General features: G+C 40.7%; 2 gene segments (V, D, J or C); one reads left to right on the top strand and one right to left on the bottom strand.

The window, feature by feature from the left end:
- Nucleotides 1-130: 130 nt before the first annotated feature.
- The window catches only part of LOC133460717 (Ig kappa chain V-III region MOPC 63-like), a 57,393-nt gene continuing 35,430 nt past the window's right edge, over nucleotides 131-22,093 (bottom strand). Inside the window, 3 exon segments of the V gene segment in view lie at nucleotides 131-564; nucleotides 1,249-1,280; nucleotides 17,121-17,136. Coding sequence covers nucleotides 242-564; nucleotides 1,249-1,280; nucleotides 17,121-17,136 — 371 coding nt within the window.
- LOC133460718 (immunoglobulin kappa variable 4-1-like) lies at nucleotides 6,225-6,715 on the top strand. The segment is given in 2 exon segments: nucleotides 6,225-6,276; nucleotides 6,384-6,715. Coding segments are annotated over 2 exon segments (384 nt in total).

The following is a 22,093-nucleotide window of genomic DNA, read 5'->3' as shown; positions in this document are numbered from 1 at the left end:
TATGGGCATTTTTGTATTTATTGTACCAACACATAAGTGATAACTATCGATTTCATGTAAAGTACTGGACTGAAATCACCACAATGACCATAAATAACCTTGTTAATGAGTTTATTGTTTAAAGCCATCATCAATGCAACAAGAAGGAAAACATAACTGTTGAAACATTTCAGGAGAAAAAGAAACACAGAGAGAGAGAAGTAGAAGAGTAAAAGCAGGTTGAGAGTCCCAGGGAGTCAGGTCAGGACTGGGAGCACTGGTCTCTCCTCAGGGTCTCTGAGACTGGAGTCTGGGAGCCCTGGGTGGCCTCACAGGTCACAGAGAGCGCCTTGGTCCACTGGTCTGCAGGGAGTCTCAGGGTGCTGCTCCAGCTGTAGTGGCCGTCCTCCTGCAGCACCCCGGGGCTCCTGCTCTCCTCCCAGCTGCTGCTGCTGCTGCTGCCGTCCACCTTCCAGGACAGACTCCAGTCTGAGGGGAAGCCCTTGTTGGCCAGACACATGAGTGTGGCCGTCCCCTGCTGCAGCTCCCCACTGGACAGGACTGTCAGGGAGGGACGGACATCACCTAGGAGACACCACTCAGGTTAGAGGACAGGAACCACCAACAACACACACTGGGACACCGTAACTGAAAGGTGAGTTTTGAACTGGAAGAAGTTTCTGTCAGATGTTTTCTGCTCCATCAGTCACTCAGAAACACATTGTTTCACTTCCTTTCAGAAACCTCTCATGCAGATCAGCACAGAGAATCATGATCATGTTTCAACTGAAATATGACAAATTAAAATAGTACCAAAACCTCAGTCTACAACCTAAAACTTATAATAAAAGTTTTTATCGGAAAACTAAGCAACGATAAAATGAAGTGAAAGAAAACTGAAAGAAAAAGAGATCACAGGTTTTAAACATTTTGATCTGTCAATTTTACCCTGAATCTGTGCATGAATTTTGGATTTCAAGTTATCACTGAACAACTCTTATGTTTCACATCTGATAACTTTTAAATAAACAATTCAATATTTTCTGAGCATTAAATTGTTTAAAAATGTAATTCCACAAGAATATTTTACTGAATATCTTAACTCGACTTCTGACTTAATACTGATAATACCGATATTAAATAAACAACAGATAATTGAAACTAAAACTACTGTTAAAATAAATAAACATAAGGTTTCAACAGTCTAAAAAAGAAATGTTGAAGGTAAGTAACAATATTCCTTTAAATTTAAACACAGTTTGAACTTACTTCCAACATCCAGTCTGGTTCCTCCACCAAACGTGAACCACAGTGATACAAACTGATGAAACCGTCGTACAAAAACCTCTGACTGCAGAGAGACACGCTCTCTGACTCTGAAACAAACAAACTCTACAAAACATGTCATTTTTTTCTAATCAACAGCCAATACCACAAATATGTATTTATACATGTAGCACATATCCAAACTCATTTTTATTTTTCGATGCAACATTTTTTTAAATTAAAATTTCTTTTACTTTTGACAGAAACAAACACTTTTCTTGAAAAACTTCCCAAAGTTTGTGACTTGTAGAAACTCCAGATTCTTATTTGCAACAAGGTAAAACTCAAATAACAGTTGGATTTCATCAATGGCATTTATATGAAGTTTATAGTAGATGTCACGCAGGACACTTTAGAGACAAAGTAGATAAACTGAACAGTCCAGTTACATAATAAAAGTGTTTAGTTGCAATTATATTCTCAGGGATTTATGCATGAGGAGAAGAAATCTATTTTCTGTGACACAGAGATGGTGAAAAGAATCATAAATATGAAAAAATATGACTTCTTTTGACAACTTGTGACCTACTCAGGGAATACGACCTTTGACCTGAAAAGAACTGGAATAATGTAGACTTCAGCTGATCCCTGAGACCAGATGGATGGATGGATGGATGGATGGATGGATGGAAGGTAGCAACAAAAGTACACACTACATTAAAAAGAACTATATATATATATATATATATATATATATATATATATACACATACATACATATTGTGACGGCCTGCCCTTTTCCCTACTAATTGGCCATTCTGCTTCCTGGATGGAAGTTGTGGGCAGGTCGTCAGCCCAATTGGCCTCACCTGTGTGTTTTTGTGAGCCAGTGTATTACTAACTCTCTAGCCCTGCAGTGTCTCTTGCTGCTCCCAGACCTGGGCTTGGTTCCGGGTTTCCACCTGCCATGGGGAACTAAGTATTCTTTCCTCCTGCGTACAACACTTGCACTCAGCATACTTCATTCACCCACACACAGCATACATGACTGACACCCTACATTTAAACCTACAGATACTTTTTGGTTTACTTTGATTTAATTTTTACTTTAATGATTTATTAATAAAATTACATTTTTTTGAATTGATACTCCATGTGTGGACTCCCTTTTTGTCACTGACTGGCCCGGTTTGTGACAATACACAAAGGCAATTTATGAACTGTACATTAACATGAGCTTGAGTTAATGCAAAAATCCGGCTAGGAAGTTTAGGGGTCGACAATTTAGAGCAAATTACTCTGTTTGTCCAGGAGGGAAATATGATAATGACACTCTTGTCGATTTAAAACTGTCAGATAATTGAAATCTGAACATTTCAGCACGGAAGGTTTCAAATTCATCCAGATCCATTCTTTAATCATCTCAGACCTATGCACCTAATATTATAACCTCCTGAAGCAGAGAAAAGTTTAATCATCATTTTTCAAAAATGGCTTCATTGTATAAATGCTGAGTCAGCAATCTTTCCTACTCCCAAGAAATTAACAGATAATAAAATACATATTCTGAAGAGTTAATCTGTATCAAATTTGTTTAAACATATGTTGTAAAACTTTATACCTTCTTGATAGTGTGAACATATTGATCTATTGATGATCATCATCATCATCATCAGAGTTATGAAGTCTCTGCTGGAGTCAGTGGGAACATTTCCATAGAAGCACTTTGCATCAGCAGCACCACGCTCCAGTGATCTGGGAGAGTTTATAGTCCTGACACTTGAACTCTGGATGACTGACAGCTGTCCTTCATGACAACAGAAGACACAGAAATCCTCCTCATCAAAAACATGACTCTGATCTGCGTCCTCATCTGGACTCTCCTCTGCTGCTGCTTCACAGGTAAAGTCCAGAGAATCCAACTCCTCTCCTCTATGAACATCTGTCCCTCTGAAATGAAGCTGACAAAACCATGAAGCTGTTTTCTGTTTGTGTCTCTGTTTCCTCAGAGTCCAGAGGTCAGGTCACAGTGACTCAGCCTGGATCAGTGACTTCTGCTCTGGGAGGCTCCGTCACCATCCGCTGTAAAACCAGTCACAATGTTTATCTTTCTGGCAGGACTCACCTTTTAGCCTGGTACCAACAGAGAGATGGAGGAACTCCTAAACTGCTCATTTATTATGCTACCACCAGACAATCGGGAACACCAAGTCGTTTTACAGGCAGTGGATCAAACTCTGACTTCACTCTGACCATCAGTGGAGTTCAGACTGAAGATGCAGCAGTTTATTACTGTCAGAGTGCTCATCACATCAACAATCAGTGGTCGTTCACACAGTGAAAAACAGTCGTACAAAAACCTCCCTCAGTCAGACTGAACTGAAACTGAACTGACTGATACACTTCACTGAACACACACACACACACACACACACACACACACACACACACACACGAACGCACTTGAGAAGAGTTATATGCACAAAAAAACAATTGTCTTAAGTGTTGACTGCAAAGCTAAGACTCTAAAATGTCTTCATGTAAACATTTCAGCTACAGTATAATCATTATGAAAACACATTCATTGTGGATTCATTAGATTATGAACCAAATGAAGAAACTGCTGTTTATAATCCTCTAAGCAAGTCGTTCACATCAATAAATTCAGAATCACAGTGGTTTTCATCCCCAAATAGAGATCAGTAGAGAGACCGTGCCAGGACCCACTGGGATGGAAGTGACTTGTTTGACTCACATTGAGTCCGATTCTAAGCCGGTCATGCCCAACTCAATACAGAAAACCATTCTTCAAATGACCAGCAGAGTTTTGGGGGAGAAGTTTCAGGATCAGATGAAATACATTTACATGCACATAAGGGGGTCCTCAACCTGGCTGAAGTTAAGGGGTGAATCAGCAGCGAGGTCGGGGATGCAGAGACTGTTTCCACAATGTTGGGGGAGACTTTTTATACTTTCTCCAAAGTAATCCCAGTTAATAATCAGGTTATCAGATGGGAGGAAGACAAGGTAACGGGACAGAGTGGGACAAGAAGATAGAGCAGTTTCCACTACTCTGTCACCCAGGTTACATTTACAATGTACCAGTATGTGAAAGGCTGGTGGCATTCAGAGACCACCCCCCCCTGTAGGTAGTATATGTCTTCTAAACCAGCTAAAAACTGAATAAACGTCTGGGGAGCAAGTTATGGAAACACCTCTGAACTGAACATGCAGGTTTATACTGGAAAGCTGGTTTAGGAGCCTCAGAGGAGAATCAGGGTATGAGGTTCGTGCTTGAAACAAAACTAGTGTCATTTATATCTAATGTATTTTATATGCAGGTAACTCCAATGGAAAATGAATGTAGGAAAAAAAAAGTTTTAACATGGATTGATTTTAAAGAAAATTTCTGAATTATTCTCAATAAATCGATCTGTAAGATGTAAAGAACACCATTGCACTAAATATCGATTTAAATGGTTGGTAATGGAGTAAATGAGATAGAAACAATATTTATTTGGATTTTTTTTTTGGTTTCTGACACTTTAATAATAATTAATTTAATTACCCAGCCAAACTGACCCATGGACATTATTGATGTTCCTAAAAACATAACAGAAATGTTAACATGTGTGTTAAATTCAACCACTTTAGGTCTGTGTTTACTTTATATCTGACTCGTTTCCAGCTGAGCGCTCCTGCTTGGTTTCTGTAGGTGCTTTAAGAAATCTAATGTAATTATGTAAAACTGTTATTGTTGCCTCATTGGTTTCGTGGAGAGAAGCCAGACTCTTATTTTCATACATCAGTAAGGTGGTGAAATGAGGCGCGTGACCTTCCGCTGCAGGGTTGTTCAGACTATCAAGTAACCAAACTAAAGGTGACCAACACTTCATAATCATTACTATCAGTATCAGTTGAAATAGTCTTGTTCATGTACTTCAGTGGTAAAAGGGATCCCTCAGTTTACGAGTACTGGCTCTGTTTTCTAAAAAAGAAATATAATTCTTTAGGAGTCATTAATGCTTGAACAGAAGTTACATCTTCAGTTCTAATTGTTTAAACTGTAAAACACTTCCTGTATTCTTTATTTCTCAGTGTTCTTAGGATTGCTGCTCAGTCATATGCATTTATTCTCCACAGATTCAGTGCATTGCTACAGGGAAACTGTAATTGTTTGTAGTTCCTAACAGTCACCACCAGGTGGAGTTTAGTGCTTGGTGAGCACACTGGTCCCAGTAAGCAGGCAGCACAGACACATGTCCTGTTCACGAGTGACCAGTGTGGCTTTGTGTCCGTATGTTTACAGATTGACAATTACACGATTTAAAGAAACACTGCAGCATTTTCCAAATCCAGATGTGGGCTGTGTTGCTCTGGTGTGGTAACCTCTCTGATAAGAGGGAGAGAGTTCTGATAGCAGGAATTCAAAATGCTGGATGGATGGATATTTGTTGTCTGAGACTGGTTGCTCAATCCTTTATCAGAGAACATTTTACTTTTGTAAATCTTTTAAGCTGCCACTGCAGGACTTGAAAGTCTTAAAAATGTGACTAATGATAGCTGTCCAGGACAGCTAAATGGATTTTATTCACAAAGTAATCTCAGAGTCTAGTAGCATCTCCCCATTACACATCAACGCATGTTATTTGTGAATTTGTGTTCAAGTTAAATACTAAAAAAAGGTTTTAGGCAAATTCTATACACAAGATAATCCCCAAACTTGAATTATTGACTAACATATTCTAATTCACGGAATTGATAGATGATTCAGTCTCAAAATCAGAAATAATTCACAAAAAGAGAGATAACAAGTCTCTGCTGGAGTCAGTGGGAACATTTCCATAGAAGCACTTTGCATCAGCAGCACCACGCTCCAGTGATCTGGGAGAGTTTATAGTCCTGACACTTGAACTCTGGATGACTGACAGCTGTCCTTCATGACAACAGAAGACACAGAAATCCTCCTCATCAAAAACATGACTCTGATCTGCGTCCTCATCTGGACTCTCCTCTGCTGCTGCTTCACAGGTAAAGTCCAGAGAATCCAACTCCTCTCCTCTATGAACATCTGTCCCTCTGAAATGAAGCTGACAAAACCATGAAGCTGTTTTCTGTTTGTGTCTCTGTTTCCTCAGAGTCCAGAGGTCAGGTCACAGTGACTCAGCCTGGATCGGTGACTTCTGCTCTGGGAGGCTCCGTCACCATCAGATGTAAAACCAGTCAGAATGTTTATGCTGACAGCTCGGGCCAACGCTTAGCCTGGTACCAACAGAGAGATGGAGGAACTCCTAAACTGCTCATTTATTATGCTAGCACCAGACAATCAGGAACACCAACTCGTTTTACAGGCAGTGGATCAAACTCTGACTTCACTCTGACCATCAGTGGAGTTCAGGCTGAAGATGCAGCAGTTTATTACTGTCAGAGTTATCATGTCATCAACAGCAAAGACGTGTTCACACAGTGAAAAACAGTCGTACAAAAACCTCCCTCAGACTGAAAAGAAACTGAACTGACTGATACACTTCAATGAACACACACACACACACACACACACACACACACACACACACACACACACACACACACACACACACACACACACACACGCACACACGCACACACGCACTCGAGAAGAGTTATAAAAACAAAAACCTCAATCGTCTTACTGTACTGTAAGTGTTGACTGCAAAACTAAGACTTTAAAATGTCTTAATGTAAACATTTTAGCTACAGTATAATTATTATCAAAACACATTCATTGTGGATTCATTAGATTATGAACCAAATGAAGAAACTGCTGTTTATAATCCTCTAAGCAAGTCGTTCACATCAATAAATTCAGAATCCCAGTGGTTTTCATCCCCAAATAGAGATCAGTAGAGAGACCGTGCCAGGACCCACTGGGATGGAAGTGACTTGTTTGACACACATTGAGTCCGATTCTAAGCCGGTCAAGCCCAACTCAATACAGAAAACCATTCTTCATATGACCAGGGGCCTCATTTATAAAAGAGTGCATAGGATCCATACTAAAAGTGCACGTAAACCCAAAAGCCAAAAATGGCGGGCGCAAAAAAAAATCTGGATTTATAAAACCGCGTGCACGCACACTTGCACGCAATGTTCGCTTTATGAATCACAGTCCAGCTGGAAGGTTACGCAGGTGAATTTGCTTCATATCCCGCCCTCTACACGCCCACTTGATACCTTAAATGGGCAATGCAAAGTAGTATTTACATATGAATGAGCCTGCTGAGCATGCGCAGCGTCTTCCTGCAGCCTGTTTGTGCGTCAGGATGAATGAGACGTGTCGAGCCACCGTGCCACTAAATTTCACGGAGACTGAGATCGAGATGTTGTGGATGAGGTGGAGGACAGGAAAACGACATTATTTCGTGGTCACAGTAAAAGTAGAAAAAGTATATAAATAGTATAAAATAAAGCGAGTGAGTGACAGCACGCCGTTGCTGCGCTAAACGCTGTGAGTGCCCCGGCGCAATTTCCAATGGGGACAGGGGGGGCATGTCCCCCTGTCTTTTCAAAATTACGTTTTTGTCCCCCCCACTTTTACAGTTTAAAAAATAACGGTAGCCTCAGCCTGTAATTGCAAATCATCAAGACACCCTGTACGAAGGCGATGCGAGAACGGCCCGGCAGCCCCGCTCCCCCTCCTCCCCTCCCCTCTCCCCTCAGTGCTGTTCAAGGCTGATTTATGGTTCCGCGTCACACCAACGCAGAGCCTACGGCGTAGGTGCGCGTAGCCGCGTACCCTACGGCGTAGGTGTGCGTCGCCGCGTACCCTACGCCGTAGGCTCTGTGTCGTTTTAACGCAGAACCATAATTTAGGCTTACGCCCGCGCGTAAAGGTTTCCCGCGCGCGTAAAACTCATTATATATTAAAGAAAACCTGTGTCCCTTTAGGGGCTCCGTAGAGCCCCTAAACGCTCTACGGAGCCCCTCATTTGTTCTGTCCTCAGTCACTCTACAGTGTGAAGCGGTGGGTGACGAGGAGGTTCCCAGCGTGTCCTGGCACCGCGGCTCCAGCAGCACCAGAGTCCTGACTGACGATCTTAACACACAGAGGGACACGATCAGCGCTATTATATTATAAGTCTGATATGTGATGACATTATTAAGACTATGACATGAATCTGGCTTCATTTCACCACCTCACCACCTGCGTCGCCAGTTCCCCGTATCTTAAGACTGTTCCTACGGGAGGGTCAGGGTTGGCGTAGTGATACGCACATTTTTCGGTTAGTTTTTTCTTTTTAATCCTAACCTTTGCGTAGAAGGTGGCTTGCGCATCTTTCAAGCCCTGTTTTGTGCGCAAGCAAGCTTTATAAATGAGGCCCCAGGGGGAGAAGTTTCAGGATCAGATGAAATACATTTACATGCACATAAGGGGGTCCTCAACCTGGCTGAAGTTAAGGGGTGAATCAGCAGCGAGGTCGGGGATGCAGAGACTGTTTCCACAATGTTTGGGGAGACTTTTTATACTTTCTCCAAAGTAATCCCAGTTAATAATCAGGTTATGAGATGGGAGGAAGACAAGGTAACGGGACAGAGTGGGACAAGAAGATAGAGCAGTTTCCACTACTCTGTCACCCAGGTTACATTAACAATGTACCAGTATGTGAAAGGCTGGTGGCATTCAGAGGCCACCCCCCCCTGTAGGTAGTATATGTCTTCTAAACCAGCTAAAAACTGAACAAACATCTGGGGAGCAAGTTATGGAAACACCTCTGAACTGAACATGCAGGTTTATACTGGAAAGCTGGTTTAGGAGCCTCAGAGAAGAATCAGGGTATGAGGTTCGTGCTTGAAACAAAACTAATGTCATGTAGATCTAATGTGTTTTATATGCAGGTAACTCCAACGGAAAATGAATGTATAAGAAAGAAAATGTTTTTAATTATTCTGATAAAAACCGATATGTAAGATGTAAAGAACACCATTGCACTAACTATTGATTTAAATGGTTGGTAATGGAGTGAATGAAATTGAAACAATGATTATTGGGATGTTTTTTTGGGGGGGATTCTGACACTTTACAGTAATAATAATTAATTTAATTACCAAGCCAATCTGACCCATTGACATTATTGATGTTCCTAAAAACATAACAGAAAGGTTAACATGGGTGCTAACTTCAACCACTTTAGGTCTGTGTTTACTTTATATCTGACTTGTTTCCAGCTGAGCGCTCCTGCTTGGTTTCTGTAGGTGATTTGAGAAATCTAATGTAATTATGTAAAACTGATATTGTTGCCTCATTGGTTTTGTGGAGAGAACCCAGACTCTTATTTTCATACATCAGTAAGGTGGTGAAATGAGGCGCGTGACCTTCCGCTGCAGGTTTGTTCAGACTATCAAGTAACCAAACTAAAGGTGATCAACACTTCATAATCTTAACTACAACATGAGGATGGGTTGATAAAGTCTTGTTCTGGTAGTTAAGTGGAAAAAGGGAGGCTTCATAAGTTCATAAAAAAAGAAGCTACTTCTATAAAAAAAAAAATAGAATTTAAAGAGTCATTCAGGCTTGAACAGAACTTGTATCTACGGCCCTAATTTTGGTTTGCAGCCGATCAAAAATTGTTTCCCTCTCTAAGGGTTGATCTCATAAGTGTCACTTCTTTGTGACAGATGTTGTGGCTCAGACCTCTGAACTTGTGTCTCAGATCTGTTTTGGAAAACTGCTTGATTAAATACATTTTCATATTTAATTCTTCTGTTGTATTGCTTTCTTAGTGGCCATTGTACCGTTGTACTTAAGCAGCGTGGTGGATTGGCGGCTGGCGTTGTTGCCTCACGGTGGGAATGTTCCTGGTTGGACTCCCAGCAGGGGTCTTTCTGCACGAGATCTGCATGATCTCCTCATGCTTGCAGGACTGCCTTAGATGGGGCAAACAAAGCAACAAAGATATATTCACCCTCCCTCCTCTGTTCATGTCCAAACCATCTCAGTCAAGCCTTTCTCATTCTCTCCCAAACATCTATGATGTGCTTTACTTCTGATATACTCACTCCTGATCCTGTTCACCCTCATCACTCCCAAAGAGAATGTCAACATTTAAACCTCTGCTACTTCCAACTCAATATCAAAACCGTCTTGTACACCTCTCCTTTCATTGTTGCTGATACTCTTTTATCACACATCAGCTCCGATACTTTCTCCACCCGTTCCAGCCTGCTGGCACGCACTTCAAAATGTATATCTACAGACCACTAATATTGTTGCAATATTTTTTCCTGTTTAATTTCTCTCGGCCAGTATTTGGCCTAGTAGAGCAAGTGATGCCCCAGAGAAGCCAAATGCTTGAGTGAACCACTTTGATGAAAAGCTTCAGTGCTTCATCTGCCATCACTAGTGCACACGTTATCCGCGCTAGAATGTAACCCGGACATGAAAGGTAAAAGCCATTTAACCTTTTTATTTCCGGGTGTTGCTGCTTCTGCCACCAACCTGAGCGGCGAGACGCCAGTCATCTACAACAGCTGATTACGGGGCAGGGGAAGTGACGTCACCGATTCTGGTTATTTTTGTTTATTGCATTTATTTTGGGTTCTATAGACCTATGTGCTTATTTCAATTAAAGAATAAAGATGAAGGTGATTTATATTATTTTTCTATTCCTGTAAAACAGTATAGTTGACTGTATTGAAGGGGTAAGTGATGTTGATTTGATAAATATTTGCCCAAGGGGAGGGGTTTAGAATGTATAGAAGGCTGCCAAAAGAGAGTCTAATATCCATTTTCCACCAAACCGGTTCCAGGACTGGTTCTGGACCAGTGCTGAGTTTTGAGGCTAGGCTTTCTGTTTCCACGCATAAAGAACTGGCTTGGGGTTGGAAAAAGCGGTTCCAAGGTAGCACCAACTCTTTGCTGAGATAGAGGAAAGAACCGCTTATGTAAGCGGAGGGGCGGAGTTTTTAAGACCAACGGCAATAGCAAGACTTCGAGACGAGGATATTTTCAAATACAAGCGACAAATTGATATGGATACAGCAGAGCAGCAGTGGTCTGAGGAGAAGACAACCTGTCTTTTAGCGATTTGGTCCGCGGAGGGTGCTACGCGGACCAAGTTCGTCTTAGAGCAAATACGTTGTTGTTGCTTCAATTTTCGTTGCAATGCAAACGCAGCGACGTAACTGAGGTTTTCAGCAACGTAACTGACGTTTACCGTGACGTAGGGGCGTGGCTCCACTTACCACCCTGATCTATAAAGAAGCAAACCGGCACCAGCACTGGCCCAGAAGTGGAGTCTGGAGTTAAGTGAAGTAGATTTTTATTGGAAGTGTTGGTCATTGAAGTATTGGATTATTGGATAAACGCTGGGAATTGGATACTCTCATGTACAAATATGTAAATAGTGTTTTATTGTTCGTTTTCTTTGTTGTTTTGCACTTCTGAGCAGGAGTGTGGGAGCAGGGACACAATAAACCCACCAACAACAAATTGGCTTGCCGTCATTTTAATGCAGAACACGAACCCAGTCACAGATTCACAGATCAACATGCTTGAAATGTGTAGAAGAAGTTTACTTGTTTTCCAACAAAGAGTACATTTGACCAAATCCAGTGTTTAGGTTTCCAATATTTTCTTCTTCTGCTTTCAGGTTTTACAGAGCAAATTAGTCCATAATGTGATGTATTACATCTAACTTCTGTTTTTAAATCAAATCTTTTAAAATGATGATACAAAAACTTTTCGAAACTTGAGAAAAAGTGATAGTGTCTTATTTATTCAATTCAATCTACTGCTCTATAGCTACCTGTAACGCACCTTAAGAATATTCCCTTTTCAGCTGTTTTCAGACAAACATAATCATTTATGAAATAATTTCTAAAGGAGATGTATGTCAGAGGACAAGGGTTTTCAAATGAACTTCTCTTGATTAGGCCAACAAAATGGTGTTTAAAAAATAAATAGCATACAATACTTCTCCCCTCTGTGGAGTTGCCGGTGGCCTGGGTTCCGGGTTCTTCCGTGTCGGCCTCTGGTCTCGCGGGTGGCGGGGTTGCTCCCCCCCCTCTCCCACTATAGATACACTTGGAGCTTTGTTTGGTTTATTACACAGACACACACACACACACACACACACACACACACACACACACACACACACACACACACACACACACACACACACACACACACACACACACACACACACACACGCATAGACATACACACTGGCTTGTTCACCTGCATGCTTGCTCTGTAGTGTTTGGGGTTAGGTAGCGGTAGCGGTAGCTTAGCTCAGACTGCGATCAGACCTCAAGATTTGGGTCGATTGCTGTTCATGTTTTGGTCGGCTCCGTGCCGGTTTCGTGTTTTGTTTGTGGTTTTTTTGTTGCAGATTTCCAGTGCCTGACGTGTGTTTCCGTGTGTTCCTGCTTCCTGGATTGGCAGTGGATGTCGTCACCCCCACCACCCCACCCCACCACCCCACCCAAAAAAAAAAAAAAAAAAAAAAAAAAAAATTCACTGGGTTTGTAAGTGTATATTTATGTATGTGTACGCATATGTATGCGTATATATATATGTATATATATATATATTAAATATAGTAATAATGCACATATATACCCCTTTGGTTTCTACCGTCATGGTATCAATCATAATATGTGTGCAGACAAGGTAAAAAAAAATAAAATAAAAAAATAAATAAATAAATAGCAAAGGACTGTTATTAAGGAATAATTTCATTTCAGCAAACGATATACAAAGAGTGTGAAAGCTGCTGCATTTCATTATTTCTTCTTCTGTTCCTTTCGAAAAGTCTTGCCATCTGTCTGAACCCAGCGGAGTTTGAATTCTGTTAACCTGTGACTTTCCTCAAGCTCACCATGCAGCTAAATGACAAAGGATGAGAAAAAGAAAGGCTTCATCAATAACTTACACAAAATGTTCTATTTCATTTTGATCGAAAAGTCCGAGCACCCCAGTGGAAGTACTAACTGTAATTGTTTTCAGGGTCAGTTATTGTAATGTAAAGAGTCGTCATACCTGCTCCAGGATCTGCAGCTGAATGTCAGGATCAGTCAGATCAGCCTCCGACTGGAACCGCAACGTGACTCTGCTCCTTGGAACGAAGGTCTCACAGATGAACTCGAGTTCTTCGTCACAGTCAACGTTCCACCACTTTCCCGTGGTTGTGTTGAAGGCAGCACATGAGCGCATGCTTCTGCCTCTGTTATCTGGCTGGCCCTCGTTCCAATTTTTAAAGATTGTGTTGCTCCGACCAGACCAGCGAGACCAGGGATTTCTGTGGAGACCGATCCAGGAATTGTCCGACAACAGAGACTGGATTTCTTCATTCTCATCCATGCTTCTCACACTGGCAAGATCTGTGTAGTTGGCTCTACAATAGTTCTTAGCCTTGTTCCAAGTCATGATCTTTTTCACTAAAATGTACTTGGAAGGGCCCGGTTCTGGAAAAGAGATAATACCAAAGATTATGTAACTACAAATTCGAATGCCATATAAAATCCAATCAGATTTTTAGAGTTCTTAAGCAACAAACTCTCTTAAATGTAAAATGTTCTTAAACAACCTTTTGCATCATTCTTCTCTTAAATATCAGTTTGAATGAATTCTTAATAGCTCTCCAGAGTTTAATTTATTCTTGAAAAGAAAATGTGATGACTCCCGCGCATTGTGATGCACAAAGGGTTTTATATCCCTCATTAACAGAATAAATTGAAGAAAAACTGATAGGATAAAGTGATGAGTGATGCCTCCAAAGATCAGATTTTCTAATATTCAGACCCCAGATATCACATGAGCTCTTTTAGCACCGCAGGAAAAACAAGGATGGATCATTGATGCTCCTCTAAAGTTCAGAGATTCATTCTTATCCCAAGAAAAACTAGAAAGCCATTGATTCTTCAACAAAAAACAACAAAAAAACAACAGAATAACCTAAATATGCCATGGTTCAATAGCTTCTATAGCAACTTTTAGCAACAATAACATGAAGTAATCCCTTGGTTTGTGATGCTACATTGATCTCTTGGATCGTAGTTGAAGAATTTTGTAGCAGATTGATGGTTTAAAAGGGGATCATACTGATTCAGAAGCCTTGTTCATGCAGATGCAGCTTTGCAAACCTAAGGTCTGTTGCCATGTTCTTTTTGGAAACACTTTTTTTAATGCAGATCTTTCAAACATGCCTGATATCTAAAGTTTTTTATTTTTTTATTTTACTGTCATGCAGTTACTGTAATTGTTAAAAATGCTAACAGATGTCTCCAGACTGATATGAAGCTCTTGGCTATTTTTTAAGTACTCTGGGGAAACCTTGTACCTTGGGGTGAACTTGATGGGATGTCCAGCCTTCATTGTTTGGAAATGATCCTATAAATCCTCCCAACAATAACTGCTTCTATAATATCATTGCATATGTCTTTCCCCCTTTTCTGTTACCATTGTGTTAACAAAAAACTGTATTGTCCACGGCTTCTGCTTTTATAGAGGTGCTAACTGCTAGTGATCAGTTCACTCCTTTAACCTTATAACCCGGAGATCATATTTGATACATTCATTTCTGAGATCTCGTTTCGTCTCTTTTAACCCCTAAAAAATAAAGAAAAATAAAAAGATTTATAGGGTGAAATACAATAAACAAAAAAGTTATCTGTTGTTCATAATGATACAAAATATTGTATCAAAAACTTAAAAACAAAATCGAAGACGATTTTGGTTTCAATATGAAATAAAATGTTGTAATAAAAACAATAGGTTTTTCACAATATTATTTCCTGTATTCGTCAATTAAATACCAGTCAATTAGATGCAGTTAGGTTGTGCTGTCTTACACACACTGCTGTTGTATTTTGAATTAGTTTATGTTAAATAAAAAGTGTCATGGTGTAACATGGTTTTTTCCTTGGCATTTGAAGTTCTAGTAATGATTAAAGAGTAAAAGTTAATGGCTTTTGTTACCATTAAAGCAGACTGCATGACGTCGTAGTTCACACTTTCTATTACGCCAAGGCCCATGAGAGGCTATCAACACGCAGCTCTCCTTGGAGTCTTCATTGTCAGGGTCATTATTTTCCCAGTTGTTGTAATCATCATTGTTATTGAAGTTGGCATCACCCAGCGTCCACTTCCACCTGGTCAAGTCATCGTGAAGTCCGATCCACACCAATTTTCCATTGCTCTGGACTGCACGTAGCAACTTGTAGTTTTCATGTTGGTTGTCAACGGTGGCGAGATCAGCATACACCTCTCTGCAGTATCTCTGAGCTTCGGCCCACGTCTTTGGGGTCTGCACATGGTGGTATTCTCTAAACATGGTGGTTGACAGTACAGAAAGCCCTGGTGGACAAAGGAGTACTAGTCATTATAATGAATTGTGAATACATTCCTCTGAAAAAAGGCAACCGTTTAAAAACTTTGACTGGGCAGTCCCATTTATTGGAGATAATTAGGGCCCGAGCACTGACAGTGTGAAGGCCCTCTATTGTATCTGTAGGAATTGTTCTCATTCTCGTCGTTTTTATTTTTATTTTTCCAACGAAATGAGGGCCTTTTTGCCCCCTAAACTTGACCCAAAAGTCAGCTGCTCTGCAGAACTGGAGGGAAAAAAGTGCATATAGCCTTCATATATCTACATAGAGTGCACATCTTCGGTTTCCTCTTTCACCATGGATCGCACTTTGGGAAGCCTTCTTCATATTTCTGCGTTATTTCCGCATAGACAAGAGTGAGTTCGATGCTCCTTAACAAGGTTGGTCCGCAGATCAAGAGCAACCATCAGAACCGTCGGTCCCGGTGAAGCTGCAGTCTGTCTGCGGTGAACACTGACACACCGGGTCGTAGAGGATTTGGTCATAATGTTTAAACTGTGTTTTTATTATAATTATTTTGCGTTTGATCGATGTAGTAAATAAAGTAGTTCAGACCATAGGCCTACAGGTCTTCAACCATCAGTTACGTGTTTCCCATGAGCAGAGTTCAGGTAAAAACCGCAGTCAAATCAGCACATTTACATAAAGTTGAGATTCTCTCAACTTCAAATTGACACTCTGGACGCTTCCATCGCGCCGCTCCCAACGCGTCCGATGCCTCTTGCAGCGAGCTTTCATAGAAAATGAATGGCAATCGGACGCCTATGATGCTGCTTTTGGGATGAATGCACGGTTAGAAGTGAGTTTCTGCAGTGTATGGCATCGTGTTAAATATTAATCCAAGTATTTAGCCCCATCTGAGTCAAATTGAATCGTGCCATGACGTAATTGATGTCGACAAACAATAAAAATGTTGCATTTAATCACGGAAATTGTGACACCCGAGTTTTTTGTGAAATATTTAAACTGCATATTATGATTTTTAGATGTGAGAGGGTATCATGTGTTAGTCATTTAAAGCTCTTTCTAAAATGTTTGCAACTTTGTTTAGTGTAATATACATTACTGATACTGACCTGAGAAAGTGAAGAACAGCAGTTGTAGTTGTATTCTCATCCTAAAAGATATTAAAGATAGATATTATAGATAATATATTGCATCAATACATACATACATAAATGTGTATATATATATATATATATATATATATATATATATATATATATATATATATATATATATATATATATATATATATATATATATATATATATATATATATATATATATATATATCAGTTGTGCAAGTTCTCCCACTTAAAAAGATGAGAGAGGCCTGTAATTTTCGACTTTGAGCTGCTGTAACACCGCATTTCCCCTCTGGGGATCAATAAAGGACTATCTTATCTTACCTTACCTGTATTAATGGCATCTGTTTAAACTGGTTATCAGTATAAAATACAACTGTCCACAACCTCAAATAGTCACACTCCAAACTCCACTATGGCCAAGACCAAAGAGCTGTCAAAGGACATGAGAAACAAAATTGTAGACCTTCACCAGGCTGGGAAGACTGAATCTGCAATAGGTAAGCAGCTTGGTGTGAAGAAATCAACTGTGGGAGCAATTATTAGAAAATGGAAGACATACAAGACCTCTGATTATCTCCCTGGATCTGGGGCTCCACGCAAGATCTCACCCTGTGGGGTAAAAATGATCACAAGAACGGTGAGTAAAGATCCCAGAACCACACGGGGAACCTAGTGAATGACCTGCAGATAGCTCTGGACCAACGTAACAAAGGAACCATCAGTAACACTACACCACCAGGGACTCCTGCAGGGCCAGACATGTCTCCCTGCTTAAGCCAGTACATCCAGGCCCGTCTGAAGTTTGCTAGAGAGCATTTGGATGATGCAGAAGAGGATTGTGAGAATGTTATATGGACTGATGAAACCAAAATAGAACTTTTTGGTAGAAACACAACTTGTCGTGTTTGGAGGAGAAAGAACACCGTATCCCCTGTGAAGCATGAGGGTGGAAACATCATGCTTTGGGGACGTTTTTCTGTAAGGGGACAAGGACGACTGATCTGTGTAGGGAAAGAATGAATGGGGCCATGTATCGTGAGATTTTGAGTGAAAACCGCAAGGGCGTTGAAACGTGGCTGGGTCTTTCAGCAGGACAATGATCCCAAACACACCGCCCGGGCAACCAAGGAGTGGCTTCGTAAGAAACATTTCAAGGTCCTGGATTGGCCTAGCCAGTCTCCAGGAGGAATGGGCCAAAATACCAGCAACAGTTTGTGAAAACCTTAGAAAGTGTTTGATCTCTGTAATTGCCAACAAAGGGTATATAACAAAGTATTGAGATGATTTTTTTGTTATTGACCAACTTGTTATTGAAAACTTATTTTCCACTATAATTTGCAAATACATTCTTTAAAAATCAGGCATGTGTTTTCTGAATTTCTTTTTCTTTTTTTTTTTTTTTTTCATTTTGTCTCTCATAGTTGAGATATATCTGTGATGAAAATTACAGGCTTCTTTTATCTTTTTAAGAGAACTTGCACAACTGGTGTCTGACTAAATACTTGTATTACCCCACTGTATATACAAATATGATACTTTCACCTTTCACCTTTGATTTTTTTTTTACTGTTTAACGGCTATTCGGAGTGATTTCAAAATTCAGGGATTCTTCTTAGAGAACAATTATTTAAAAAAGCATAGAGCAAGAATGAACATAAGTTCAAATGAGAATACAAGTCTTACCTGAACAAGAGAAGAACAAGAGAGGTTGTTTCTAGCTGTGACCTTAGCTGGGATCTCAGCACTGAGCACTGGACAGAATTCACTTACTTTTATATGTTTCCCCTCCTCCTCTGAAGAGCTGATGCAAACCCTCACTGGAACAGGAGGTGACCACAAACAAATCAAGATGTTTCAATTGACCGTTTGACCTTAAACGTGCGCATTATGAAAATAAGGACCGAAAGACATTTAAAGCAAGTTGTTAAGCTGTAAGTGTTTTAGATTCTCAATATTTTTCAAAGCATATGTCCTGAAATGTTCCACTCATATCAGATATAGTAAGGAATTATATTTTGATTCTCCAAATGTGTCAATGACACAATGTTACATTTTAAGTGCCAGTTGTTTGGGTATTTTTTTTGTTTAGCTTGGTCTGTAGGCTAAACCCTAAACTAAAGCTAAACCCTAAACTGCAAAAAATAAATCTAAAAACAAACTCAATATTCTTAAATCTCGTAAAAAGTTCTTATTTTAAGCAAATGTATCTCTGCCAATGGGGTAAGACAATGTTCTTGACAAAACATTTTTAAACTTGCAAAATAGTCTAAAATAGTCTTCTAATTTTCTTCATCCACAGAATTTTTCCCTTCTTAGAAATTCGTTTTTTTGCAGTGTAAAGGTTGTTGTGCATGGACATCCTAATAGATCGGTAGTTTCTGAAAGGCCCAGACCAGCCTGTCTGGCACCAACAACTATGACCTAAATTGGTGTAAAATGAAAGCAAGACCTAAACCGACTTGTTGGTCCATTCATCGTTTTTTTTCCAGGTACTCTAACTGCATAAAATGTAGGGTACACGTAGCAGAACATATCTGATACAAATACTTCCATGATTTATGGTCGCATGATTTAAGTTCATGTGAGAGGGCTGAACGTAATTTCCTGCTTTTACAATAGCCAATCAGCAGAGACCCCCACCAGGTAGCCCCTCCAGGATCTAGTATATAGATTTAACATTTAGGTATAAGATGTAATATTCATATTTTTGTCAAGGCCTTTGTCAGGATGGTGTGGTGAGGAACCAGACGCAGGAGAGAGAGGGAGGCCGGAGAAAGGAGTTCTCAAAAATCAAGGATTTATTCCACCAAAGGAGGCAAAAACCAAAAAGGCTGCTTAGCAGGATAAAAACTAACAGGGATAAAAAAACTGGAGCACATGGAGGGAAGCACAGTATGGACCGACAGGGAACAAGGGAATGACAAGACCAGATAGACTCAGGGGATAACGAGACACGACGAGACATAGGTGCAGACAATCAGGGCAGATGGGACACAGGCGGGGCAAAACAGAAACTAGAAGACTGGGGGAGGGAAGTGTCAAACCCTGACAATTTTACTATTTACTATATTTCACAATGAACAAATGTTGTTGTAACTGTGCTAAAAAGTGACTTACAAAAATTCCGACCACGTTTTTTTTTTTTTTTTTTTTATATTTTTTATCCCCGATTTTTTCCCATTTTATCACCCAGTGCTCCTACCTAAGTAACAGTCCTGGGCATTGTCATCCTCTACCAACCCCGGGAGGGCCCTGCACTGAGCTCAGGTCTCCTCCTTAAAGGGGACATATTATGGCATTTAATGTATATTTTAAACATGCCTTGAATGTCTTAAAAACAATCTAAAGCTTGTTTTTTCTACCTAAATCAGAAATTCAGCCTCTGGGCCATGTCTATAGTTTTACAGATAATAAAGCCTTTTTCTGTGCTTCATTTTCAGGGCGGTGGGGGCTATGATAATGAGGCTCTGTGCTTATTGGCTGCTTGAATGACGTGTAGCAGGGGAGGAGACAAAGCGTCGCTCCGGGGAGAATAGCAGCGGCTGCGTAGCAAAGCGTGTCCACGGTTCTGCGTTAAATCGACGCGTACCTACGCCGTAGGCTCTGCGTTGGTGTAACGCGGAACCATAAATCAGCCTTTAGTCACCTCGTCTTCACACTAATTCACACAGGAAGATTGAATTTAATTCTAAACAGTTACACCACGGTTATTTACTCCAATTCCTCATCATTTCATTTCTTATGTTACAAGACAAATGAATCATGTAAAGAAATCACAACACTGAATTTTCACAAATGGCAACTTTATTGTTAAAAAAAATATATAAATAAAATGTATGCACTATTGCTGGCTCAGGAAGGACTGCGCGTCTTCTGAATGTGAACAGCTCCAGGTGCTTGGAAGATCTGAAACCACAGAAGAAAAATGTATTACGGTACTAATAGAGCCCCGAGCCCGGGGGAGCCGGCCCGCCGGAGTCGGTTCCCCCAGAGCTGGCGGGTTCGGATCTCCGGGCTCGGAGCTCCGGGTTCGGAGTTCCGAGCCCGGGGCTCCTCGAATGTCCGGTCCGTGAGCATCTCCGGCAGCTCCGTATGCGGCGCCGGGGCTCCGGAGCTCAGCTAAATACTTAGCCCATGCAAAGATCATACAAATATAAATGAGATAAAAAAAACAGAACTTATTGCTGACTCGTGTGCAGTTGCCGGGTCTGTGCTGTGGGATCTGATCTTTTTATGAGGGTAAATGTCGTTGCAAAACCTCATTTCTACTCTCCCTCGCCGTGCTGAACAATGGCGGAAGCTCGAGCGGGCGGACAGAGCTGGTTGTGGGCGTGGTTTCAGCAGCGGAGGAGACCGAGGGCGTGGTTTGCATTTTGGTGACGTAAAGAAAATGCACAAATCCAAACGGCTCACAGAAACCACATGACACTGGGGGATTCATTCGGGCGGGGGAGAGCAGACCTTGCAGATTTTCATGGGGTATCATCTTTTCTGTGTTGGCAGGGTGAAGGGAGACCACTTTATATATGTTAAAACCAGAAAAAACGTGTTTTGCATAATAGGTCCCCTTTAACCTGAGGAGTGAGCAGGCCGCATCTTTTCACCAGACAGGATGGGGCTTCTCCGACCACGTTTTTGAACATGACTTGGGGCTAAGTGTGAGGAATTGTTGCTGTTATCTTTAGCCTGAGCCGCTTTACAAACGGCGGCCACATAAATGTGCATAATTACTTCTTAATTATTTTTAACTGGAAGGAAGGTACAGCTTTTAGCCAAGTTTTTTAAACACTTGTTTAGTGCAATTAAAAATGCATTCACGCATTCACTAACATTAGTGTCTTCACCCCAAGTCTTTGGATCGTGGAAAGAAACAGAAGAACCTGCAAAAAACAGGTTTGGAATAGATTACATGTTAAAATAGGGCTTAACTTCAACCACTTTAGGTCTGTGTTCACTTTATATCTGACTCGTTTCCAGCTGAGCGCTCCTGCTTGGTTTCTGTAGGTGATTTAAGAAATCCTAATGTAATTATGTAAAACCGATATTGTTGCCTCATTGGTTTCGTGGAGAGAACCCAGACTCTTATTTTCATACATCAGTAAGGTGGTGAAATGAGGCGCATGACCTTCCGCTGCAGGTTTGTTCAGACTATCAAGTAACCAAACTAAAGGTGACTGTTAGGTTAAAAAGTCATCAACATACATTAATTAACTTAGAAAAAGACACCGGAGACTTATGGAATGATTTTCAATGGCCTTCTGCAGAAGGTTGGAGAGGAATCCTGAGAAGCTTTAGGCAACACGGCCCTTCTCTTAGCTCGTCAGAACTTCTCTCAGCTGGCTCTCTGCAGAACTGGCGCTTTTATTCAGCACGGAGGACAGGAAAAA

This window comes from Cololabis saira, chromosome 15 (genome assembly GCF_033807715.1).
Source record: "Cololabis saira isolate AMF1-May2022 chromosome 15, fColSai1.1, whole genome shotgun sequence".
In the NCBI taxonomy this organism is placed as follows: domain Eukaryota; kingdom Metazoa; phylum Chordata; class Actinopteri; order Beloniformes; family Belonidae; genus Cololabis; species Cololabis saira.
This window is presented reverse-complemented; position numbering and strand designations above follow the sequence as displayed.